Raw genomic sequence first — 27,500 nt, forward strand, 5'->3', positions numbered from 1 at the left:
AAACACCCTCCGCTCATACCACACACAACCTACCTAACCTACCTAACATAAACTGTCCTTAATCACCATCAAAACACCTATCAGCTCAAAACAAACACTTCAGACAACACACACACACACACAAATCACATCACACAAAACTATCACACACCAACTATTCTAAAAGATCCAATACACTTAAACACTTAAGGTACTAGAGATGCCACCCACCCACACACACACACACACACACACACACACACCATCACGCATCACACATACCCTCCTCTCCAACACCAACCTGCCAGGCAGGCAAGCACCCCCTCCCTCCCCCCCTCCACCCAGCAGTGCCCAGTTAGGATAACCTACTCTGGGGGCCCCGTATACGCTGGGGCTGCAGTGGGACCGGGGCACTGGGACCATGCGGAGGAGAGAGCAAGGGTGCCCTGGAGACTCTTACCTGTAAAGGTGTAGGTGCTGCTGCTGCTGCTGCTGCTGCTGCTGCTGCTGTGGCGTCTGAGTGGCGTCGGTCTTCTCCTCCCGCGGTGTCCTCCGCTCGCTCCGGCTGCTCGAGAGCGTTTGCGTGGGTGACGGAGTGTGTCGGCGTGCGTGTGTGTGTGTGTGTGTGTGTTTGTGTGTGTGAATGTCCGAGAGACAGAGAGTGAGGTGAGTGACCGAGTGAGTGAGAGTGTGCGTCTGCCGTGCGTCTGTTAGAGATGCTTTTCCTCTCAGAGCTGTTCGGTTAACTGGATCGCTCTCTCTTTCTCTGCCTCCCTCTCGGCTTCTCTCTCTCTTTCTCTCTCCCCTCCCTTCCTCTCTCTCTCTCTCTCCCTCCCCCCCTCCCTCCCCCTCTCCCTCTCTCTCTCTCTCCCACCCTGTTTGGTCATAAACAGAGAGCACGTGGCTGATGCAGCAAAGCTCTGCCCCAGTGCTACATCACAAAGAGAGAGAGAGAGAGAAAGGGGGAGGAAGAGAGAGAGAGAGAGAAAGAAGGGGGGGGGGGGTGGAGGGAGAGAAAGAGTGAGGAGAGAGGGAAGATGAAAGAGAGGAGGGAGAGATGGAGAGATACAGAGAGGAAAGGGGAAAGAGAGAAGAGGAGTCAGTGCATGAGGCAAATGTGGGGAGTAAATCTAGCTGAACAGGGGTGCTGAGTCATTTCATTATACACACAGAGACACAGCATGCACACACACACACACACACCTATTCTCAAAGCCCAACACACACACACACACACACAGAGAGAGAGAGAGAGCAAGAGTAAGATACAGATAGATAGATATACACGCATACAGTACATCTCTCTTCTTAAACCTGAATACACACACACACACACACACACACACACACACACACACACACACACACACACACACACACACCTCTCTTCTCATACCCAAACACACACACACACACACACACACACACACACACACACACACACACACGTGCAGATATATCAGTACCACAACAACACTACACTATCTGAGGACAAGTGCCGTTTCAAACAAGGATACATTGTTTTCATATTTCTAACAAACCCGTCCTGAAGTGTGTCCAGACAAGGCACAGAAGCCTTGTCTTGTGTCAACTCCGTCCTCTTGTGTTATGCTTTTAAAATAGTGTTCCCTAAGTCTTGTGCTTCGGCACACTACTGTGTCATGACAGCCGCCCAGTACTTCTCGTAGTCTCTTAATAGTCATTTAAATAGCTGAGATTGTAGGACATATAAATACCATTCCATATATATATACAGTACAGTTATTTCTCAACTTAACAGACTCTACTACAACAACAACTAGTCTAAATTCATTTGGTTAAATCAATAAGGTCAGTTATGGTCATTTTGATGCCACCGATGAATAAAGGCCTACTGTAGTAGGAATCAGGAACCATGTTTTACTTACAATGATGCACATCAAAGGAGAGACAGCATGACTTCACCTAAAGATCCATCAGCTGCTCTAACTAGACAGGGAAATAGTTGGGCTTTAAGTATCCTTCCAGGCATCCTCCCATCTTCCACTCTGTTATTGCTAAATGACTTTTTTAATTCTGATCTCGCAAATATGGTCCGTAAACTAAATATTTCTACTAGTGTACAGAGTCTCAAACATTTTACACACACGCTTCCCAGAATCTAGCTTTGATATTCTCAGACACAAATTAGAATATACATACTGTAAAACACATAAAGACCATTGCCATTTTTACAGCCAAATCCATGCAACTTGTTCAGCTATTCATCAGAAGGCAACACTACACTACTATGCAACAGGTTCTAGGCTAAGTAAGGAACGCCTGTCAGAATGATAAACTTAATGGTGAGGGAGTTGGAAAGCATAATAAAAGTGGGCGCCAGTGCGGCTGCATGTAGTAATAGGCAAGAAAGAGTCTGAGACATGGGGATGGGAAAGGAGTATGGAGGCAGTGATGATGGGGGAAGGTGAAAAGAAAAGAAAAATAGAGAAATAAACCAAGGAAATGAGAGAGGCAGGGAAGAGGAAATAGAAAAGGGGGATAGAGAGGTTTAGATGGAGTAAGAGAGAGAGAGAGAGAGAGAGAGAGAGAGAGAGAGAGAGAGAAGAGAATATGGTGATGCTTTAAGTGTGAAGAGTGTGACGTGTTTAAGAGTGTTTCGGCACATAATGGCTGTCGTGCATCACCTAGGCGGGTGCTGCACATTGATGGTGGTTAGTGACATTCCCCCTTCACTGTAAAGGCTCTGTGGGTGCCTTGCAAAGCGCTCTATGAAGAGAAAGAGGAGAGAACGTGTGGAGCGGGAGGAGAGCAGCTGGATGACATGAGGACGAGCGGGACACTCGATCAGACATGCTAGTGAGTCATCAGACAATCAATGTGACCTTATTATGCTGTTGCCCTACAGCCAAATGTGTGTGTGTGTGTGTGTGTGTGTGTGGGTGTGTGTGGATGGGTGTGTGTGTGTGTGTGTGTGTGTGTCAGTGGTTCACACTATCTTACGTGGCAGGATCTCCTAAATCAGAACAAATTATTTCAGGTTTGTCATATCTCCTCTCCAGAATTGTCTTGCTGATTTAATACGAAATGTAATACGTTTTTAATACATCCAGTGAATTAAATTCATTAATTTCTCAGATGACCCCATTTCAGCCCATTTCATCAGAACAATCCAAGACGCTTTGGCAATATCCCTCTGTTATCACCGTTATGAATTTGAGCATCGTTCAGTGACTTCAGCGTTAACTCATACAGCCATCTCTCCCCACCTGTTCTCTCCTCCGCAGCAGTAAGGCCCACCATGTAAACACTGTGTGTTTACAGCACTGGACATACTCTTCGGGAGGACAGAACGGCCGTAGGTAGGGGAGAAAACGGCCCCGTTCGTGTGAACTCTTGGGGGCAGATAAAGCTCGGTGACTCATCCTTCTATGGACTTGAGCTGAGTTGAAGTGCAGTGGAGTTCAGCCAGGACTGAAGTGGCTGCAGCCTGATCCCCCGAACACTACAGCAGATAAGCCTACTCCCCGCTTCCAACAAAAGACTTATCTCAGACCCTGTGTGTGTCTGTGTGCGTAAGAGAGACAGAGAGAGAGAGAGAGAGAGAGAGAGAGAGAGAGAAAGAAAGAAAGAGAGAGTTACTGTAGGCCTTGTGTGGACATTTATCTTAAATTCTTGAATTGGTCACTATAGAGCGTGTCTGTCATCCTTCTCTGTGTGTGTGTGTGTGTGTGTGTGTTGGGGATATGGGATACTGTATGTCTCAGGCCAGTGTGTGTGCATGTGTGTGTGTGTGTGCATCAGGTGTGTGTCTGAGAGTGTGAGCCAGTGCAATGACCTCATATCACACGGTGGCTCCGCCCCCTGGTATCTCCTGAAGGAGGCGATATGAAGCAGCACTATTCCAGAAATGCCCTCCTGCTCTTCAGCTGTGGGAGCAGCACGCCCGCCGCCCGCCCCGCTCTTTACCTCAACATGGGGCACTACTGCACTCTTACTGGGAATAATAACAAAGGCAGCCATACACATGTACCACACCCACTATGGATCCTATAGAACGAACCTCTTCATCGTGCCATCATCGCCATACATACAACATTTTACACCTCGTGACAAGGCTGTGACACAATGACAAGGCTGTCATCTAAATGGGGACAACTCCAGGGAAACTGTGAAAGCCTGTTGTGGCGGACATAAACACACACCAAGGTCTAAGATAGTAGCACGCGATGCAAACAACATTCGATCAGATACTCCAATACAAGTGACAGTGTGCCAAATAAAATACCGTAAACATAAACAGCTCACACAGACATTGAAATCTCACTACAGATGCTAAAGAGCTATGCTATGCTGTGCTAATATTAACTACTGTAGCAGAGAGCAGGGACATTGAAACAGTGAGGGGTTGGGTGGTGAACGTTATTAGCCGCATGGGGTCTCCCTGACTGGTGTGGGGGATGGGGAGTAAGTAGACCTTTTAACACCCATCCAGATTGCACCAGCACAGACCGAATAAAACTATACTCAACAACCACTGCTCAGATATGGCAAGACAGCCCAAGGCCAGTGGAGCAGACATAGGTGTAGTGCAGAAAAACTAAGACCAGGGGGGTATTCCAAGTACGTAGTTTAGTGACAAACCCGGGCTCTTGGGTTGTTGGAGGTTTACCACTTACTCTGAGTTAACATAAATAGGTTTGTCACCAAACCACGTACTTGGAATAGAATGCCCCCCTAATGAACACAAGGCCAGGAGACCTCACTCTCCGACCCAAGCTGGTGTGTGGTGAGCATTTTGGGGCATTATGGCTGCAGTGCATCGCATCGTCACATTGGGAGTAGTTAGAGGCTTTGGGTGCCTTGATAACATGCAAGTTGTTGTTGTTGTTGTTGTTGTTGTTGTTGTGAGCTCTGCTCAGTACTCACAGCATCCGAAAACGGCGGCCCCTGTAGGCTGACAGGTGGAACTGCCTTGCTGGCATCGAGACCTGTGGACTCAGCACCAGGACATGTGTGAGTAATGAAATGGAGGAACACCAAGCTGATGGCAAAGACAAGCTAAACTGGGTCCGTCCCCCCCAGAACACTCTAAATTAGAACAGGTGCCTCGTCAGCAATCCCGCAGAATCTTGTAATCTCAGCATACAGCGAGTGAACCACCTCCACAAACCTCCCGGGACATACTGTTCAGCATATAGGACAGCTAATGGTGCTACTGATTCACCATCACGTAAGCCTCCTGACCAACTGCCATTATCTGAAGTGAATACACAAGTGTACACATGTACTGTATTAAGGTTAGTGAAAGTTAGAACAGCGGCTACAGGCCCGATGACATCAATTAACAGTGTCTGTCATGTGAGTGAGGTAGGTAGCCAACCAAACACACACACACAGACACGTACACACACCAGTTATGTTCCCAGCAGGGCAATGTGTCCATGGGTCAATGTCAAAACAGCACACGTCAATGTCACACTCCCAGAGGCGATCGTCAATACCTTCCATTCCCCAAAAATCCATCATCATCACCATCCCATCAGCTGACCTGAATAGAACGCCTGAGTGCACAGCCAGGGTTGCTGTTCTCTGTCTGTCTCATATCTGGGTTCCCACGCCTTTATGAATACCAAATTCAAGAACTTTTCAAAGACTTTGCGAACCCAGTTCCCTCAAAAAAAAAAAAAAAGACCGTTTCAGACACAGATCACAGTTAATTACAGTCACAGTACGGAGAAGCTTAATGAGACAGCAGGCTTCACAGAAGCAATCAAGAGAGACTGAAATGTGCAAACACTTGTCATTTGTGCTTTTACAGTGACGGGAGACTATGCAGTCTCTTTCAGACAACGACAAATAAATTCAAGCATTTTGATTGACTCCTGTCAAGGTCTATTTTCAAAATCTCAGAAGGCCAAAGCCTTTTCTATTTTCTCAAATTCACAACAAAGTTTTCATGGGCGCCATTGGAACTGCATCACATACACACAACTGCACTCCTCTCAAAACCTCAGCCCTCAAAGTTAAAAGTCTAATTCTTTTAAACACTTCGCTGACTGTAGTTGTACACAGAGGCAGACATCCCGGGTTCAGAAAGTAAAAGTCTACCAAGTATTTAATCCAACCATTTAGTAAACCAGCTCATCCTAATTAGCGGCCAGGTAGATCAGGTAATTAGTGATATCACCTGTGCTAAATGCACAGGTAGAAAGAATATGGCAGGATTTTTACTTCTGGAACTGGGATGTCCGTCTCATCACCCATCTATGATCCCGGTCTGGCCTCGACTGGACCCTGACTTCGCCCTGTGCTAAGAGTCGAGTCTAATTCAGCATGATCTGTAATGAAGTGGGACATTTATTTGGAATGATGCACGGTTGGTTCTCTTTTGACTCCATGCGCGCCATCTCTCATTCCCTGCAAACGAGGCATCCGGGGCCTCTTGTGAGTGATTCTAAGCCAAATGGACTTTTCTGCATAATTTTTCCTGATGATCTGCTAGCGGTCCATTTCAGTGTGTGTGTGTGTGTGTGTGTGTGTGTGTGTGTGTGTGTGTGTGTGTGTGCTTAACGGCACACAGCCTTGATTCCGTAAAGCATAAACAAACACACAAGTGCGCACCCGCTCATCCAGGAAGCAGTGAGGGGAGGACTTTTTTTTTTGTTTGGCTGTTGCGTTGAAGTATGTCCCACCTTTCTTCAGTATTGCTAACTCCAGCTTTAAAATAGGGTTAAATCACACCTGATGTCAAGGCTATCAATATGGACAAAAAATAAGTAATTTAATTATCTAACCCAAAGTTACAGAAATGTTTCACAATATGTTCTAAGAATGACTGCAACAGTGCAATTGTGCAATTGTATGTTGATTAGAAAACATTTTAATATACCACTGCTATGCTGTTTGCAGTGGCTACAATTCAAAAACACATACACAGAAAAAAAAGAAATACATTTTGAAACAATGATATAGACATAAGTACTTTTTACATTTTAGAAAGAACGAAGGTTCGAACGAGAGGTGTGTGTGTGTGTGTGTATGTGTGTGTGTGTGGTATGTCTACGGTCTCAAAATAAGTCTGTGGATGTGGACCCTGTTGTACGTGTTGGCCATCTTACAATGTCCTGGGAGGATGTGTGTGTATGCACGTAAGCACGTCATCAAATGTGGGTGAGCTTGTTTGCAAGTTCATTATTCTCCCTGATGAGGGAGTGCATGAGTGTGTATGCATGCATATGTGTGTGTGTGTGTGTGTGTGTGTGTGTGTGTGTGTGTGTGTGTAAGCGGTGTGTGTGTGTGTGTGTGTGTGTGTGTGTGTGTGTGTGTGTGTTTAAACACTCATATCAGCCAGTTTCCTCTTGCGGTAGTTCATAACGAGGCTGGAGGCGGTCAGGTGTGCGTGTCCTTTCTCCCAGCGCTGGAAGGCGTTGAGGCCGTTCTGCCCGGCCCTAAACAGCGTCCGCTCCAGGCAGTCCAGCCGCTCCACCAGCGCAGACGTGTCCTTGTCGTACGCATTCTGAGACGAGTCCATAATCCGCCGGAAACGCCCGATAAACGTCTACAACACAAACGGAACGTTAGTTTTACTTGTCCGCCAGAAATGCCCGATAAACTTCTAGAACACAAGCGGAACGTTAGTTTTACTAGTCCACCCGTAATGCCCGATAAACGTCTAGAAACACAAGTAGTACCTTAGTTTTACTAGTCTAATAAAGATTTTATGAGTAATGTTTTTTTTAGTTTTTTTTTTTTTTTAAGATTAGAGCAAGAAAATAGCTTGGGACAGTTGGCCTCCAAAATGAACCTTGATGTATATCCAGTCGTCAAACAATATCTAATCCGACTACTACTCTTCGAACTCTTCAAATCTTGGGAAAACTGCCCGATACAGAGATAATACGCTTACCAGTGGGCCCAACCAAAAACACGTCGCTCTAAGCCGTGCACATAAAGGCTGCCATGAGAGGGAAACTGTTCAAATATTGGGGCAGATGGATGATGGGAGAACAGGACTGGGCTCTGTGTATATGGATGTGAGGCTCAATCAGGACTGGGCTCTGTGTATATGGATGTGAGGCTCAATCAGATCACTGCACCAGCAGTAGCACCCCCCCATACTCTCTAAAATAAACCTCGTATCTTGAATGCATTTCCAGACAGACAATTTTTTAGCTTTAGGCCCTCATCACCTACTTTCCCCCAGACAAAGGAAGGTTACCATGGGAACAGATTCTCTCTTCCTCACATCTAAATTGCTCAAATTTGCACACACATACTCTTGCGGGCTCAGAGACATCACTAACACACACATATACACACAGACACACACACACACGCACACGCACACACAGAAACCCAAACCGGATTAACTACAAAGGAATTATTTAAGGAGTGATACAGAGAAGCACTGGTTGCCTAAAAGATAAGTTATACAACCATACACACACTGCAGCAACAACACACCCTATCGTTACAAAGAGTTCCCTCTAGTGGCCACATTCTACATAACTTACGACTTACCTCACTTTTAACTACTGCACCAATTTAGGATTCTGACACCATCCTAGCACCATCCACAACTTTGAGAGGATGGTATCCAGGATGTTGCTAATGGACAGTATCTGGGATGTTGCTGGGATAGTGTCAGAATCTTAAATTGGTGGAAAGTCACTAGAGATGAAGATTGAAGCAGAGCAGAAATGAAGTATTTTTTTCCACCATGGTCTTGTAAGATCACATTTAACTGTCTGATAATTATACACCGCTTTTGTTAATAAATTATGGCTAATGACAGTGGTAGATGCCTCTGTGTGTGTGTGTGTGTGTGTGTGTGCGCGCGCGCGCACCTCCTAATGTGTTGTGCATGTTGTTTACACCAGGGTTTCTCATTTTGTTTTAGTTCTAAGGACACCTTTTGGGGGAGAACATTATCCAAGACCCCCTCATAACCGTAACAATTAAGCATGCCATTGGTTTTCTCTGAAATTATGGCCAAGTCCACCTCCCCATGTTTTCTGGCAGGTGTGCAACTTGATCTTTTGCATTTTGGTGCATTTTGCATCACTGGACGACATGGGCTGACTCAAACATCTCTATAAATTCATCAGCTAGCAACTAAGCCAAGCTAAGCAGCATTAGGGATGGCTCTTCATGACCTGAGTGAGGTTTTTCAAGTTAAATGTTATGGGTGGGAGCAAACAGACACAATTTGTTTGTCGTATAGGTGATATACGTATAGGAATGTCATCGGTAGATATGAATGTATAGGAATGTCATCGGTAGATATGAATTTTTGAAAATCATAAACCTCGACTTCATCAGCATTTAAAGCAAATTATTATGCACACCCCTTGGCTATGGGTAGCGAGCCCTAAGGGGTCCTCAGATCTGACTTTGAGAACCACTGGTTTCAATTAAATGTGAGAATGGTGCCCTTGTGTGAAGTGCCTGTGTGTGAGTGTGTGTGTGTGTGTGTGTGTACCTGTAAGATTGCCTGTGCCACCTCTGCGTTCTCCGGGCTGTCGAAGTGAAGCAGCTGAGAGCCCAGCCCGTAGTAGTAAGGCCCCATCTTGTGCAGATCCACCACATTGGGGTCAGCTCCGAACACCGTTCTCCAGCCCTCACGGTACACCTTGGGGAGCTCTACTGCCACAACCTTCCTCTTCTGCTCATACAGGCCTTTAGCCACCCACAGTGGCAGCTCCATCTTAGTGCCCTGAATTACACACACAGACAGACAGACAGACAGACAAACTAACAAAGTTAGTCGTTTCCAAGTAATAGGTTTAGTCTGACCTAAAACCATGTCTACGAAGACAACAAGTCAAGTCAAGTCAAATTTATTTGTATAGCACAATTTACAGATGGCTAGATTAGATTCCGTTACACCAAAGTGCTTCACAGTGAAGTGCAAAAATGCAGAGAGTAAGTAAAAAGAAACACACATTTAGTTAAAAAGATAAAATGAAACAAATAAAACAAAAGGAGAGATATCAAAAGGTAACCATGGGACACTGTAAACAGGTGCTTAAAAGAAGGGGAACCCTAATTAAAAGCAAGTGCAAAGAGATAGGTTTTTAACAGGGATTTAGAACTGTGCACGGACTGGGCCGCACGGATGTGGAAGGGGAGGCAGTTCCAGAGACTAGGGGCTGCAACTGCAAATACTCTATCCCCCTTAGTTTTTAACCTGGTCCTGGGCACTTCCCACACACACACAACACACACTCGTCCTCAAAACTGGCAACAATGAAACACGCAACTTAATCTGCTCCAGCATGAAAAAAAGGCACATGGACAGACTACTGCGAAAACACGGTAACCCTACGTTTTAAATACTTAGCAATATACAGAACAAATAAATAAATAAATAAATAATGCTAGTCCTTTGAAGTCACAAAAGTCCCATACTCTACGTTAAGTGTTTCAAGCATACAGCACAATGTGTCCTGACAAACGGAGTTACTGGTTGGTTGACCAACTAATACTTGACATAATATTGCTACAAAATTGCAGACCAAAACAAGAGTGACACGTGACACATGGAACGGCTTATGTCTAGCTCGGTCTACCCACTGTAAAATGCAACCAGACTGTCCAACAATGTAGCACTGGCAAAATGTATTTCAAAAGCTGATCATAACGACATAGACTGTTGTGATGTTTGGTTAAAAGAGACACAAACCTCTGGAATGTCATGAGTTTCGCTAGATTTCTCAAGGAATCCGAGGCGAGGAAAAGTTGTCTCTAGCCGACATGGTAGCCGCTCATGCGACAGCAAAATATCGTCCAAAGAAAAGAAGTTCTCCTCCATCCCGACTCCCGGAGGCACGGGTAAGTACGATTGCGTGTCCATTGTTTAATCTGACGTTGTACAGTTTTCACCAACGGCTAATGTCAGTATCTGCTTCTGAAGTGAAAATATAAACTGCGAATTTAGCCGAAACTCGCGGGCTGCTGCTTGTCAACCATTTGAGCGCGCGAGTTCAAATCCCAGGCATTACAAGTCGATAGCCGAGCTAGCGAGTATGTGGTCCGTCAGTTTGATCAATCAATAACAGATCACTCTGCCAGTTTGGGTCTGGCAGTCCACTAATCTGTTAAATCTATTTCATATCCATCATTGTGTTTTAACTAATCATCGCAATAGACAAATATGACAAAGAGCCCATGATATTCTTGAAGAATAGTTTTTAATCAACTTTATTACTTTGCATTTAGCCCATTTTTGTTTACTTCCCAAAGACCCTAAAGAAATGTGTCCCCTCCCCTTACACCTAAAAAAAAGGTTTACGATTCAGATCAATTGAATGAATAAACACATTGCCAGCTGCATTCAGCTGTCCTCCTAAATTCACTTCCAACCATTCTCTCAATCAGATGATCTTATACTGTAGCCTAGCAACTCTTTATCCAGACAGTTGACTTAATTAGTGAATATTATGTGCACAAAGCATCTTGTAATAACCCAGTGCGGAAAGCAGGACATTCACAAACAAATATTCATTTTCTAAGAGGCATTTTCAAACAAAATGGTTTAAGCAAAATTACCCGTTTCTCTTAAAGTGCACTTATAGAGTAACTTAAATAGGTAGCCTCCCTTTTATAAACCCAATTTAGGCCCAATTTAAGATCTCAAAACACTTCTGAGTTTTTCTTCTCAATCTATTCTAATTCTCAGGTGAGATCCCCACATTCACTGATTTAGTTCTTGTGATACAAATAGAAAGACATCTTGAAGATGCCCCCAGAGTGTAGTACTGTAGCTGCCTGACTTCTCTAGCTGTTGTAGTACCGTTTTTTTATACCGATATACTAGGTGACCTCGAGAGTCCCCCCCCCCCCCCCCCCCCCTCACGTTTTAAGCCCTAAGGTGCATCACACATACGTAGCAGGAAAGCCCTCGAGCAGGCTGAAATACAGGGGTCAGAACAGTTACATTACCTGAAGGCATCATAGACAGTGTCAATGTCACTCACATCTCGGTACCAAAATGCATGCTACAGCCCCTTTCAACTGCAGAAACAATGCGTTCCTAAGGCGTTTCTGGTGGCACAGAAATCAACATTGAGCTAATGGTAACAGGGACAAAAAAAAACCCTTCAGAGGTCTATTTTGCTGCCAGCCATGTGTTTATGATTGTATCCTGCGCCCTCTTGAGTGATTAATCTAGGTTGGTGATTGGCTGCGGAGAGTATGCTGTGCTGTGAAGGAGTGCCTTTACAGAGCCTGGGTACAGCCTGGGTACAGCCTGGGGGGGGGGGGGGGGGGGGGGGTGTGGCAGCTGTCTCCAGCCCTTAGTTGCTGTATCCTGTGTCACGATATAGTATTCATTTTGCTTGGTTGTTGATCAGCTACGAAGGGAAGTCCCCAACCAGTAGCTCAAGGAATTTAATATCTTTCACGTGTAGAAACTAAAAAGCTGCAAGAATAGGTTTAAGCAAGAGTAAAGGGGAAAGCAGAGAAGGTACAATGGTGTTTGTCTCCTGTTTCTGAATGGCTCCAGGCTCTCTATATGGGGAGCCTTCTTTTTTCACAATAATATATATGGCTATGGCTAGCCTATACTTTCTCATTATATGGTTTGTTTTTTTGTTTTTTGGTGTCTGTGGAAAAATTATCCTGCAACATTTATATGGTAGATATAAAGACCTACCCATTTCAGTGCCCCACAGTTCCTCATAAAAATGCAGCTTAATCACAATGGTCTGAATAATTGATCTAGCATGTCTATCCCATGTGGTGTGGTGGTGGACATGTCACATTTCTGTTTCTCATTCATTCAACACTGCAATTCGTAGTGCGAACTTCCATTACACCAGTAGGTGGAGCCCATGACCCATCGCATTAATATGACGCACTTCAGGAACCCAAATGTAAGCCAAAGAAGCCCAGGGCAGAAAGCTCAAGCTCCTGTCCATCCCTGCGCACACGTGTGCGCATATGTCATGTGTGTTATCTTTGAATGAATTTAATATTATGTTATGGCCTACACTGAGTTGACGTGTGGAATATCATGTTTTTGTCATCTGTAGCCTACTGTAGGCTACAGTATACAACCCAGCATTTTAATTATAGTTAATTACAAGGATCCAAGAGGATCAGAGCAATACTGTCAGAGAAGGATGCCTGTTTCGTACGCCATAGCCTTTCGCCTGAATAGCATTCTAAACTATTGTATAGATTTGGTGTCTATTATTTGAGCGATCTATTGTAGGCAAACTCAATGGACACCGGTGGTCTAAAATTTAGGCTGCGTGCGCGCCAGCTGCTGGTTAAACTCTGCAGCGTTACTAGGTCACGTCTTCCTCGCGCTCCGTCGTCGTATGGCGAGGCAAAACAAAGCCTCGACTCGCCACACTTAGTAAAGATGAATCAGAATATTATGTGACAGGCCACATCACCGATTTATCCTTCATTTCACACTACTGTTCCGTAGTTAACCCGCGTGCGCACTAAACGCCTCCATTGTCTCATTGTGGCAGCACGCACAACTAGGGAGCGAGCGCGCGGTTATGAGCGTGCAGGGGAGCGGCATGCGCTGACCCGAATCTCCGGGCGCACGAAAGCGACAGACGCGGACAGACGGCAGTTGACACACAGACTGCCTGACAGACATCAACAGATGATATGGCGGAGCATATCAGCGCCGTTTAACGTTGCCAACATCGCCCCACTCCTGACGGAGGACGCTGCGGATCGCGGCTGTGGGAACAGTGCCGCCGCGCAGTGTTTCTATCCACCTGCCGTGATTTGGTGCAGGTTGCCTGTCATCCGCTGTGGGGAAAGGACGTGTTACGCTTGATTAAGGAGAAGTTGTGTTCTGGGATTTGACATCTTCTGTTAATTTCGCCGTAACTCTCTTTTTGGATAAAGTGTATCGACAAATTCTGTCGCTCATGTTCCGGCCAGGAGAAAGGGCTGTTGCGTCTCACAGACACAGCTGGCGTAGTCAGACTTGACAGCCCTTGTTTTTTTTTGAGCGGTTGTTTTGTCGTCGGCAGAGGGCCTGACAGACACCGCAGACTATTGTTTTTTTAAGGGCGAGTTCTGCTCCAGCTTTCGGTTAACAGCGGCGCCCCGTTTTAGCGAACCCCCACCCATTCTCACGGGTACCTTGGATGGGGGGCAAGCAGAGCACGGCGGGGCGTCCCCGGGCAGCTTTCCCCGGTGTCTCCACAGATGACAGCGCAGTACCACCCTCGGCCCACTTCGGCCACTACCGACCAGGCGGCCCAATGGGGCTGCGGAGCCGGTCAGTGAGCTCCGTGGCGGGGATGGGCATAGATCACAGTGCTGCGGTACCTTTCGGCTTCTATAACCCGAGAGGAACAGACTCAGACAGGGCCGGCGGCGGGTCTGGCTCGGATGCAGCCCCAGGTAATGGATTTCAGGAGACAGGAAGGGGACATCATACGGACGGTATGCTTTATCTGGGATCCAGAGGATCGTTGGCAGACACCTTGCCCTTGCACATCGCACCCCGGTGGTTTAGCGCCCACAGCGGTGAGTTTCAACCCGGATCTCCGTACATGGACTTGGCTGCCGACAGTACGTATGGCATGTGTGCACAGGCAGAGACGCGCTCATGATTACATTGTTGCTTTCGTGCCATTCACAGAACTTCATCCGTTCGCTTGTGGGTGAAAGCAGGCGTGCGTGTGTGCGAGCGAGCGTTCAGAATGTGTGTGTCTGTGTATGTGTGTGTATGAGAGAGAGGGACAGCTAAATCAGTACCACTCTATCATACTCTTTCTCTCTGGAGCCATGTTGTGAGAAATGACGCTGATAAGACAGGCTGCCAAATCTGGCTGAGACAATTAGCAGCTGATTAAGGTGAGTGGAGGAGGTGGGGGTGCATTACATCCGCTTACCTCCGACCACAGTGCGCTGGGCCCATGACGCGATGTGCTGCTCCCAGGGCACTCGTTAACAAACGCCAGATGAGTTCAGAGAGGGGGAAAAAAACAATATGTCGGGCATCATTACCAGGTCTTTGTTGACGATCTTCTCAGTATCACAGAATCGTGGTATTCATCATGTGAAATATTTCTTCAGACAAAAAGATTGCAGGCTTTTCTTTAGGCCCCCACTCTGCAGCTTATTTATGCCTATTTCCCCATTGTTAAATGTCAGGCAAGAGTTCTGTTAAAATCCTTTAGCAGGTTGATTGTGTTCTGGGAAGGCGATATTTAATTTGTCAGAGGCCATGTTGATAAAAGAACTACAATATAGGGATTTGTGACTTTGACATACGTGTCGTCTTTTGTGAGCTTGTGACTGAGATAGCACAGGATAGGCAAGGCTTACTTATACAATTGTGTGCCTCATAGTCAGTATCATGTGAATGATATGAGGATATGGATATATTATGAAGTAGGCCTGCACTGTGTTAGTGTTCCTCCAAGTGCTTCATCATCTACAGGTGGGCATGACACTACTAGAGGTCAAAGGTCAGTCTGACATTTTAATCGTAATGCTTATAAACATATTGAAAATAAGCTGAATATTTAATATGATAATAACCTTAATGGTATACTGATGACAGTGGAAATTGAATGACAGGTGAATACAAACTAGGAAAACTGCCATCCTGCAAGTTCTTTGCTGTTGTTTCTGACACTCCCTATGTTCTTTTCCACTGTGCATATTCTGTTTTTTAGACTGTTAGTCCCAGGGGCCGAGCTCTGTGGGGAGGCCTGTTGTGTGAAAAGAGACAGACCTGCTCAGGCGTCTGGTAACACTATTGTTGGAGGGGCAATTCTACTGGGTGATTCTACGCACACATTTATGTAATTTCAGTAGCTCTGATAGTACTGTTGTAAGGTGGAAAAGTACTTCAGCTCAGATTTTCCTACAGTAGCCTACATTGTTGTTAATCAGATGTAGTAAAAAATACATATTTACACTGAATTGCCCTGTTTATAATACTGTAATATGATATGTACTGTATAATCTCATTAGTAATACTGCTGTCAATTCAGTTAACAGTTCCTATTAGAGTGACCTGCCGTATTTGGCAGTACAGAGAGTGTGTGCTCTAGGGTCCCTACAGTCATTTGGTGACTGTGTCTCTGCTCTGATGATCTATTACCTTTTCTTTGATGAGTGCTCTTGCCCCCCTCTGAATATGTTATTGTTTAAGGATTTGGCCTGGAGTCAATGGGAAAGGTCATGCATATGCTATTCTTAGAGTCGGTGGTTTTGTACAGATCTGTCAATTGTCAGTGACAGTGGGAAAAAAAGTGTAGTAATAAGCAGTGTCCAGTCCTTTATGTGCTTTGCTGGTTTTTAGTACTAAAGCCTAAAGCCAGTGAGTGCAACACATATGGGCAGCCTGGTCATGGTGTCAGGCCTTTATGTTATGTGGAAGTGAGGCCAACATGTGACAGAATGAGTGCTGCCATCCTTTCTGAGTTTACACAGTAGCGTGAATCTAGGGCCAGAGTCTGGCCAGTTTTTGGTGTATAGAGGTAGGAGATAGACATTGGAGATAGAGGAGAGTGCCAGACAGGTCCACCTACAGCCGATCCATGTAGCTTGTTGACTTATCATTAGTGCTCAGAAATAGGGATGGGTGATATGGACTTAAAACTGTCATGATATTTCATGTTTTTTTTTTTTGTTGTGATAACGATATAAATTACGATATGAAAATAGTCCCTTTAACCACTGTTTTTAAGTCGAGTTAGTTTACAGATCCGTGCAAACAGTAAAAGTAAAGGTTGATCCTCCTGACCATCATCAGCAATTAACTCGTCTTCACCACCTGGTGTCAACTCTTCATTCGGTTCACGTTTTCTACATGGGACGTGCCCAGCTTGTAGCACATATAAACTAATGTGATCACCTATATCATTAATATGATATGACAAATTCTTATCTTGGGAAGGAATTCGACTGGTATTGCAATAGCAGTTTAGCCCATTCTCAGAATACTGGACAAGGCAAAGCAAGTTTATTTATATAGCACATTTCATAAAGGGATAATTTGATGTGCTTTTAAACAAATGAGGATCACAGTCAATAAGGTGAATGAATAAGTCTGCCATTCTCAAACATAAATATTGGATTATCCACTATCCAAACCACCCACATATAGAACACATGTCTTAATATTATTGCTCAACAAATGCTTCAGTTTATTGCATTCATACTTTAAATTAGAATCTATTGCTGCAACAGTAACAGTTTATGTAAGCCTACAATGTCCCTACGTATTACCGCCACATGGACAAATTCACTTGTCTCAATATCCAGGTGTTTTCCTGGAATCTGATTCATAGCACTCATTTGCCTATACTGGGCAAACCTGTACAAACTACTAGCACATCTATACCTGACTGTGTCACTTAAGCTCACAGTCATCGCAGCCAGGAAAGGTGCGGCAGAGGAAAGCTTGTCAGTCTGTTTTTCTAGTCAGCGGGTCGTCCAGAAACGGTGCAAGTGCTGACAACGGAGAACACACACGCTTTCATTTGAAATGTGACAAGGACAACATGGCTGCCGAGGGAGTTAGAAAACATGTCATATTTGAATCTGTCACCAGAGGTTAAGTGTGTGACAACTGAGCAGAACAGTCACATAGGCCTTTGTTAAGGTACTGGATGATAAGCCTCATCTGTACATTGGGTTTGGGAAGTTAATTTGCTATTAATTTGCCATCTCTCTATTGAGCCTTCTGTGCTGTTGTCCTCTCTGTGTTTTGGTTAAAGTTATGGTTATGGGATTTGGCGTACACTTTTGTCCAAGGCGACATACAAATAAAAAGAATACAATAATTTAATTTAACAGTGAGCAATTTAAAAAGTTGATCAGACTACAGTACATTAGGGAGAATAACAATAATAAACAATGCCAATTCAAACAATAACCTAATGAAAATAAACAATGAAAATAAAGGAAAATAGCAAATAAACAATAATGACCATTCAATCAATCACATAGGCTAATAACAATAACAATAGCAGGGTAAGGCTACAGTACATTAAGGAGAATAGCAATTATAAATAACAATGGCAATTCAATCAACAGCTTGATGAAAATAAACAATACTATCTTATGCAAACCATAACCCATACATTTAAATGTGCGCTGCTAGCTGATCTTATCTCCTTAAGTCAGGCAAGCGCTGCAGTTTGATGGCCAAAACTGAGAGACTAAGGCCATTAGACTTCTCAACATAGACATGGCTAGTCTGATGAATACCTTGGACTCTATCCCATTTTAATTATTTATTTATTGTTATTATTGTTATTATTATTTAAGTCACTTAATTATTTTATTTAATTATTTATTAACTTCTGCTTTTAATTGTATCTGTTTTACAGATTCTTTCTACTTTACACAGTCATGAAGCTAACCAGGCTTACATTTCACTGATTGTTATATGATGTTACTGTGTCTGTGATGAATAACTCTCTCTGAACTCTCTGAACTCTGAACTCTAAAGGAAAACTCATCATTTTCACATCTCTGTGTCTTGAAGTCACCGAGTACTGTGGGCATGAAAAAAACAAAAAAACAATTGATAATACCTAGCTCGAGTCCTAGCTGCAGCCAACAGCTAGAGCAGCCAGACAGCTAGTGCTACACTCTGGGGACATGATTTTAAAGATGCACCCAGAGTGCACTGTAGCTGCCTGGCTATTGCAGCAACTCATGCTAGGTAGAACCATTTTTCTTCCGGGCTGACAGTACTTGGTGACCTCAAGAAACAGCAATCTACAGTATGTGGAAAACGACTGGAATTGTCTTTCAAGGTAGTGGATAATTTAAATCTCATCTGTACACTGGGTTTGTTAAGAAGTTCATTCATCACTATTTGCCACCTCTCTATTGAGCCTATACTGTGCTGTCGCCATCTTTATGTTTTTAATATGAGCTATAGCTGATCTCATCACCTGAAGATATAGGGCCGATGCTCATGAACAACAGTATTCTCCTATCTCAGGAGCAGACGTGAGAAGCCAGCACAAACACACCGCCTTTATCAGTCCGCAAGTTTTCATCAGGTGAAGAATGCTCCTCACCGTTTGTCACTACACCTCTAACGCAATTTGCAGTGCTCACTGCCCACTAGGGATGCACAATATTATCCACCCCTTGGAGTGTCGGTTGTATCCAAGATCTATACGTGAGGTTAAACACCCCAACCCCAAACCAACCAAACCAAACCAACCCAGCCCTCTCAGACTCTTCTCACCGAACTCCCTCATCAAGGTCACGCTGACAGACAGTTATGGCGTCCCTCCTGGTGTGTCTGGATGTCTGTTCGGCTCACCAAAAACGGTGCTCTGGGATTCTACCATGTAAAGCAGGACTCTGTTCAGTAATTGATCCCCGGGAAGTCACACACAGACAAAATGCAGCCACACCCACACACCCACACACCCACACACACACAGCTTCCTGAGCTTTTTCTCGGCATGAGAATGAAGTAAAGGCTATTTCAATCAGGTGTTAATCCAGCATGTCACCCTGTGTGTGTGTGTGTGTGTGTGTGTGTGTGTGTGTGTGTGTGTGTGTGTGTGTGTGTGTGTGTGTGTGTGTGTGTGTGTGTGTGTGTGTGTGTGTACGTGCAGCGTGTGTGTGTGTGTGTGTGTGCGTGCGCACGCTCACACATTTTTTTAGGAAGCATGCTAGTCTGTCCCCTAAGTGAAACTGCTTTGCAGTCAGGACTGAGGTTTGATCTGCCCTTCCCAAATCTGGCTTGACCCTCTTTCATCTCCTCACTGGTCCTGCATACCAGTGTTCATTCTGTTTCTTTTATTTTTTTTACTTCAGACACCTTCAATCTCTGATGGTGGTTTTATAGGGGCCTGCTTATAAGTGTTCACCACTGCAATACAACAGGTATGCACCGTCAACTGGCCTGTGTGTATGCAGACATTTGTACCCACATGTAAAATACACACTGCAGAATAACACTTGGGAGCACTTTGACTTGGCGCAGTAATATCATCACTCTTGCACTTTCAGTTTCACTTTGGAGTGAGGCTATTACTGCGCCGAGTCTAAGTGCTCCCAAGTGTTATTCCGCCACACAATATAGTTATCCCTCTTACCTGCTAGAAATGCACCACGTTTTATTTTGTCTCACCACACTTGGTCCTGTGACTCCTCGTATTTCAACTCGTCTGAATTAAGGGAATAACATAGTTTAATATGAAAAAACTGTGAAGTGTTCCTTTAAGTGTTTGACTTTACACTCTAATCTTATTTCTAGATTTAGTTATCTTAATTAAAGAAATCATGTCAAGAGAAATTATCTGTCAATTATCTTTCTGCATGGACAGATAATTTCACTTGTTTTGAGTATATTTTACCTCAGATTTAGTGTTTTTATCTTGTTTTTAGACACCCCTTTTTGCAGTGTAGTGTCCTGTCTTGACACAGAAGCTGTAGATGATGAAGGATGAAGAAGTAGTCAAAGTAATTAATCATAAGGAAATTCTGAAGACCATAGAAGATTATGTGTAATATACAGATAACACCTAAAGTCTTTAGCATCAATATGAGAAAACCAAGGAAATATTGTATATACTGTATGACAGAAATTATGTGAAGGACAGAAATGCAAAAATGGCGAGGTAAGACAACTTGTGTTAACATTTGTCATGGCGATTGAGGGAGTTATCACATGAATATCAGAATTAATATCATATTGAGTTTCAGGACTGATTGAGTCAGTAAAGGCCAACGCCCACTTTTATGTAATGAATATACAGATAAAACAATATTCTCAACTTTGCCGTCGACACACTTGAGACGCCCCCCAGTGGGCTTCGCTCCATTAAGAGTAACAGAGTTCTAAACTTTGCCATCATTTGACGCGCGTCAGATGCTGCCAGTGGGCGTTGGCCTTTAGCCAGCCACTGACCCATCCATATGGAGCTACCTGACAGTCAAGCTCAGGTCCTGCTCCTCCTCTGCCGTGTCTAATCACTTGCACTGGGAGTTTGTGCTGTCGTATGTGGCTCATTATACATGTCGGAACAGCATCTGTGCTGAATCTGTGTCAAACATGAAAGACGGCGAGTGAAGCAAGCCATGCACTCAGCAAACCAACACAATGTTCCTGAGACATTCAAGGATATATTGAATTGACATTGAAATATTGAAAATCACAGTGTATGGCAACATTTTTTTCTGTGTAATTCCTTTAAGAAATTGAAGCTGTTCTTTGGAAAGTTGGATGTGCACTCATGTAATAAGTTTATTGTATTTCAGACTTTATGGAGATCAGATTTTACCCAGTTTGGATTTGATCAGGCATTGTATAGTCACACACACACACACACACACACACAAATGCACACACATTAATTTTCTAACAATGCCAAATCAAACAATAAACACACAAAACCATACATTAGTTCAGTTTTTTATATATGTAAACTGAGCATCTGTACAGGTAGATGGTCTAAATACTGTAGGTCAGCATCCAGATACACAATAAGTAGCCAATGTCCCAAAGATGGTGCAATTACTGTACTACACTTATAGTTTGGTCTTTAATGTGATATGCAAATCTTAGTAAATTGTGTGCACTGCAGAGGGTCTTTCCTGTCTTTAAGTTGATGTGGGGTGTTGTACAGTACACTCTAGTCACTCAGGTGCTACGTATATCGAAGCAAACATGCTTCTATTGCATGCTTCTACTGTATATATGGCACCCGTAAACGGTACTTTAAATTATTTTTAAGTGTTTATCAAAGGAATCCCTAAGGGTTCTTTGAAGCCTGCATGATTCTATATAGCACCTTAAGAACCCTTTTTGTTAAGAGTGTATATTGCGAAAGCTTCAAGACTAGCAGTATGGTAATAGTATTGATTGATGTAGCGTTAGCCTAAGTCCTACCCCAGGTCTCCACTCCATTGTAGCTTGAATGTTATTCCTCATTTTTGTAAGTGGCTTTGGATAAAAGCGTCTGCTAAATAAATACATCTCTAAATGTAAAGATTTAACTACAAGACACACCTGGCTAAGTACCAAGCCCCATGGAACTCCAGTGTGTGATGGCACGCAGTTTTAGTTCCACTGGTCTATAGGGTTTCTTTTGAGTCTGGACGTGGGATTTCTGTGTGAGATATTAGAGGTGGTGTTTGTAGCTTTCTGGGTAAGTGTGTGTGTGTGTTTGAGTGTCGGTGAACTAGAGTGACTGGCCATGTGTGTCCATGTTTGGGCTGTAGTCTGAGTTTGATTTTCGGGTTGACTGGAGATTCGTCTCCGTCACGTCCCTGTTCCTGAAAATTCCATCTGTGATTGAAATCTGTCTACTCCATCATTATGTGCCGCATAATCTTGTCAACAGAGAAGGACAATGTCCAAGCTCACTTCTGAGAGAAAAACACAATTATGAAAATCCAGAATCAAATTTGCATCTATAAAATGGTATTTTCATATTGAATAATGGAATAATTTTACACAAAATGATGTCAGACAGCCTTTATAAATGATGAGCTGTTGATCTCTTGTCAGCTGAGCCAGAAGAAGACATACTGTAGAAGACAGCGGTGACAATGGGATGACGGCAGAGGCTGGTGAGGACAGTAGGCATTTGAAATGGTTATTCTCTGCATGAAATGGTGCCAAGCAGTGGTCTTGGTCCTGTCTGTAGCTGAGCCGCCCCCATAACCCCTATTGGTCTGCTGTCGGAGTAGTAAACACAGTCTCTGTGTCCCTTGGCTGGGGTTAAGACAACTGTACCACATAGCAGCATTGTAAGAACAATGTTAGATTGTCCTGGTTTTTCTTCCATGTGTTTTCGGCATCTTGTTGGATTTGGTTTGCGATGCTGTTTGTAGCATTAGTTTTGGTTGTATTCATTTGTATAGGGATGGTTCAGGATGACAGGCCTTCCTGTGGACCATAAACACAGCAGGGAATGACCACTTCATTGGCCTGGCCTTTGTTTGGTCCGTCTCTCCCACTCTCCTGTTCTCTCCTTTCCTCCTACTCTCCTCTTCTCTCTTCCTCCTCTCCTCTCATCCTCTCCTCTCTTCTCCTCTCCTCCTACTCTCCTCTTCTCTCTTCCTCCTCTCCTCTCTTCTCCTATCCTCTCTTCTCCTCCTCTCCTCCCACTCTCCTCTTATCTCCTCTCCTCCTACTCTTCTCTCTTCTCCTTTTCTTGCCTTCCTTCTCCTCTTTCTGTGTTCCTATTGTTCTATCTCTTCTCCTCACCTCTGCTCTGCTCTCTCCTCTCACCTTTCCTCTCATCTCTACTCTTCCTCTCTTCTCGTCTTCATTTATTTTATTTTCTCCTGTTCTCTGCTCTCCTCTTCTCTTCTCCTCTCTTCTCTTCACCCTCCTCTCCTCATTCTGTTTTTCCTGTATACTCTAACCCTCCTTCTTCTCTTTTCTCCTCTCTCACTCTCTCCATCTCTCCCTTCCTCTACACTACTCGCTATCCCTTCCTTCTCCTCCCTTCAGTCTGTTTTCCTGTATTCTCTAACTCTTCTCTTTTCTCCTACTCTCTCGATCTCTCTCTCTCTCTCCAGTGTGTCAGTACTACACCCCTCTTTTCCTCTCCTCCTCCTCCCTCTCTCTCTCTCTCTCTCTCTCTCTCTCTCTCCAGCGTGTCAGTACAACACTTCTCTCTGCCTGCGCCCCCACCTTGTCACCACTTTCTCCCTCTTCTTTTTGCTGTTTCCATGGTAACCACTGTTCACTTCGGTACAGTGAGGAGTTGAATAGAGTTTGGTGGAGTTGAAAGTGATGTCATCAAAACATCAGAGCTCCCTCGTCCATGTATGGGCAGTGATGCAGCAGAGGAACCTACGACAAAGCAGCAACAGCAGCAATACAAACACACACACTCTCTCTCTCTCTCTCTCTCTCTCTCTCTCTCTGTCCAACTCTCTGTCTCTCTCTCTCTCTCTGACTCTCCCTAAAGAATGAAAACAGGAAACGACACACTCACAATAGTGACGTTCAACAGTGCATCAGTAATGTTACATAGCCAGGGGCTTTAAATAGCCATTGAAAAACGTAATGTATTGTCATGAATATTGATCAGTTGTGATAATGTCTATTGATAAACTGTAAAGCGTTTTCTATGATATGTTAGATGTATACATGTCAACAAGACTAAAATCAAACTATTCAATTGATGTTGTCAGCTACATGTTTTGCTGTTCACACAAAGGTGCCTATACTTCTGTTGTGTGTTGAAGATAGACACATAGTGTGTATGTGTGTGTGTGTGTGTGTGTGTGTGTGTGTGTGTGTGTGTGTGTGTGAAAGTGTGTGCGTGTTGGCTCACAGACAAAGCAAAAGTGTATTTCACTCAGGCAAAAATATGACATTTGTGTAATTCACCACTGTATGACACACAAGTACGTCACAGACACAGGCACAAGTATTAACCCATAATGCCGTCCAGCCAGTTTTGCTTTGGACAATGCAAACCATAACAACAGGTTGGTTATAGCTATTAGCCTCACCGTTATGCCTGTCTGTCGGTCTGTCAGAAGGACACGGCTGAGTCTGGAGATTGAGTCGGGTCGTGAGGGCAGCGGAGGACAGTGAGGAGGTGATGATGATGATGAGCAAAGGAAATTGCTCTCCTCCACGCCTCCATCCTCCCGTTGCCGTAGTCGCTCGGCCAGCCAGCAGTCGCACACATAGCACATTCTAATCCTGCGTGTGAAAGGATTACAGACGCACAAATGGTATGGCATAAGTCATAAGCAGGGGAATGCACAGATATTAAGCTGAGAGGGGCGAGGCACACTGTTTGGCTCACCTCAACTGGGCTAGTCAGGGTACCATTAGCATCTGCCACACACACACACTGTTTGGCTCACCTCGACTTCAGTCAGGGTACCACATGCATCTGCGACACACATACACACACACACACACAAGCACACACACTGTTTGGCTCACCTCGACTGGGCCAGTCAGGGTACCACATGCATCTGCGACACACACACACACACACACACACACACACACACACACACACACACACACACACACAAGGACACACACTGTTTCGCTCACCTCCACTGTGCCAGTCAGGGTACCACATGAAGCATGCCTCTGCCCATAGCACTCCTCCTGCCACATACAGTAAGGGCTACTGGTCAGCTGGACGTCTTTCGACATCTACTGTCCCTTCACTGTAATAATAGCTCAGGGCCACCGACACACACACACACACACACACACACACATACACTCATTGTGGGGGCACATTTTGATTTCTCTGGGTGGTTGGCCAACATAATGGGCCCAGGGCAGCCTCATCACCAGCAGGCCTGCATGGCAGCCTCTCTGATGGGGTGTCCTGGGACTGGGAGCCCGTGTTGCTCTGGAGGCCACATCACCATGTATTTATATCTGATCCGCCGCACTGTGGCCACATCACCATGTATTTATATCTGATCCCGCCGCACTGTGGCCTGTAGTTCCTGTATGGGACTGCGATCGCCGCATGACTCCGCATGCTCGCATGTCTCTCTCACGTTCTGCATATTTCTTTCTAGTCTCTTCCTTTCTTCTGTTTTTTTTCTTTCTTTCTTTCTATCTATCTCTCTCTTCTCTCTCTTCCCTCTCTTGTCTTTTGCTCTCGCTGCCTCTTTCCCTTCTTATCTCTCCCTCCTCATCACTCTCTTTCTCTCTCTCCCTCTCTCTCTCTCTCTCTCTCTCTCCCTGAGGAGAAGCTGAAAATAGCAGCTGAGGGAAAAGTGGGTCAGGCGCCATGGGGTGGGGTGGGGTGGGGGTGTACGTGTGTGTATATGTATGTGTGTGTGTGTGTTGGGGGGGTGGGGGTGATTTGCCTCATACCCTTCTTTTAATCCTGTCTCTCATTCATGTCTCAGATTATCACACTCATTCTCCCCCTTTCTCTCTCTCTCTCTCTCTCTCTGTCTCTCTTTCTCCCTTTCTCTCAAATGCTATCTATTTATCTCTCTGCGCTCTGTGTCTTTGCTTTGCGCCCCCCCGGTCGGGCGCGTCGTTCCCCTGCGCTGCTGTACTGTGTAGCGGGGAAGGCGAGAGCAGCTGGGTGGGTGAGTCTGCGGAGAAAGCCTCGATAAGAGCTGATTGACTCGCGGAACAGATCTTTGATCTGGATAAGACTTTTTGGATCAGACTTTTGTTTGGGTGCCAGTCATTGACCTCAGGGGCCTCTGACATGGCGGCGTAGAGGATCCTCACCACAGGGGGAAAGGGTGAGAAAGAGAGCATGCCTGGAAAGCCCTGTGTACTTCCTGCATGACGGAGCGCCATCGCTGGGTTGAATTACCAGTACTCCGGTGTTCTATTCGCCCCTCTGCTCTGGCCTCGATCCAGATCGCTGTTCAGGAGCGTCTGGGGCTGGGCTGTTAAGAGCTGGTTAACAGCCCTGTGCGAAAAGCACACATTTTCATTTGAAAACAAAACCTTGTATTGACGGCACCCATATAGGCTGTCGCTTTGGTTAAAAAGCGTCAGGCAAATGTAATGTAATGTAATGTAATGTAATATAATGTAATGTTAACCGCAGTGCCCAATAACCCAGTGAATCAGAATCAGAGCATGCTGTTATCATAAAGAAGAATCAAGACAAGATATGCTTTCTCATGTGTATTTCATCTTGTGTATTAAACTCATAACTGATGAAAATTGGCAAAGTCAATGTATGAACCTTTGAATAGGCGTGAAGTTACTGTAGGTCTCATAAAACCATCATACATTATGCAGCGGTACATCCTTACATACATACTTAAAGTGCATACATTATACAGTACATCATGCATTAACTTTTGAAATGTTCATTTTAAAGAAGTGTGCATACATTAAGTGACAAGTTTAACCTGCACTGTCGCACTTTCATTTAGCTCTTGGGTGGCGTAGCAGAGTGTGACCACCGAAACTACCCGCCCACGTCAAACAGTTGACTGCGGTACAGTATGACTGTTCAAGTTCAAGTTCAACCTTATTTATCCTTTAAAAAAGGAAATTTGGTGTGCAGCAGGCATTCAAAGAACATTAAAGGCTTAAAGGACAAGACATAGACATGGACCAACAACACAAACACATTAATGACAATATTTGCACGCAGGCACATACTCAAGTGGACATACCCCCTACTCCCCAAACACATGACAGCCACTAAAGAGAGGGCTATTGTAACTTGGTAAGCCACTGCCTGTGACAGGGCGTATGTAGAGATGACATGAAACGTAAGCAACTGGCTAAAGATTCAGGCGAAAGAGGTGACGAAGCATCAGGTGATGGGGCATATTTTAACATCTGCCCACTGCCAATTTTTGTTCAAGTGGTCATTGTGGGAGCTGCAGAGTAAATTGCTGAGTGCCCGCATGCTCCAACTAATGCTGCGCATATCTTACAGTAACAGATGGACTTTAACAAATTAAAGTGAATTGTTTATTCACTCCTTGTAGTTTTTTTTGCGCCATCTCAACTTAAGCAATATGCTGAGGTAAGAACAGAGTGAAGTGTGTGTGTGTGTGTGTGTGTGTGTGTGTGTGTGTGTAGGTGTGTGTGCGTTTCCATCCACTGTGCTTATACAGTATGTGGACTAAAA

The 27,500-nt window shown here is 44.5% G+C and overlaps 3 protein-coding genes across 5 annotated transcripts in view; 1 reads left to right on the plus strand and 2 right to left on the minus strand.

Annotated features, from left to right (window-relative positions):
- ndrg4 (NDRG family member 4) overlaps positions 1-769 on the minus strand; it is a 27,830-nt gene extending 27,061 nt beyond the window's left edge. For all 3 annotated transcript variants that reach the window (XM_062547272.1, XM_062547271.1, XM_062547270.1), the window contains exon 1: positions 440-769. The gene's annotated coding sequence lies outside the window, so the exon portion shown is untranslated. The remainder of the gene's footprint in view (positions 1-439) is intronic.
- Positions 770-6,827: 6,058 nt separating this feature from the next.
- Positions 6,828-10,939, minus strand: gins3 (GINS complex subunit 3). The gene is made up of 3 exons (XM_062548196.1): positions 10,646-10,939; positions 9,443-9,676; positions 6,828-7,519 (listed from the first exon to the last, which is right to left on the minus strand). Exons 1-3 carry the CDS (start codon positions 10,814-10,816, stop codon positions 7,292-7,294), a joined length of 633 nt encoding a protein of 210 aa, XP_062404180.1. The 5' UTR covers positions 10,817-10,939; the 3' UTR covers positions 6,828-7,291.
- Positions 10,940-13,474: 2,535 nt separating this feature from the next.
- The window catches only part of znrf1 (zinc and ring finger 1), a 22,322-nt gene continuing 8,296 nt past the window's right edge, over positions 13,475-27,500 (plus strand). The window contains exon 1 of the mRNA XM_062548197.1: positions 13,475-14,466. Coding sequence (XP_062404181.1) covers positions 14,082-14,466 — 385 coding nt within the window. The 5' untranslated portion in view covers positions 13,475-14,081. The remainder of the gene's footprint in view (positions 14,467-27,500) is intronic.

The sequence above is a fragment of the Sardina pilchardus genome, chromosome 10 (assembly GCF_963854185.1).
Source record: "Sardina pilchardus chromosome 10, fSarPil1.1, whole genome shotgun sequence".
In the NCBI taxonomy this organism is placed as follows: Eukaryota; Metazoa; Chordata; class Actinopteri; order Clupeiformes; family Clupeidae; genus Sardina; species Sardina pilchardus.

Coding starts and splice junctions, on each gene's coding strand:
- gins3 (XM_062548196.1), bottom strand. CDS start 10,816: ATGGACACGCAATCGTACTTACCCGTGCCTCCGGGAGTCGGGATGGAG. Junction 9,677..10,645: donor AAACTCATGACATTCCAGAG/GTTTGTGTCTCT, acceptor TGTGTAATTCAG/GGCACTAAGATGGAGCTGCC. Junction 7,520..9,442: donor TGGCACAGGCAATCTTACAG/GTACACACACAC, acceptor TTTGTGTTGTAG/ACGTTTATCGGGCGTTTCCG.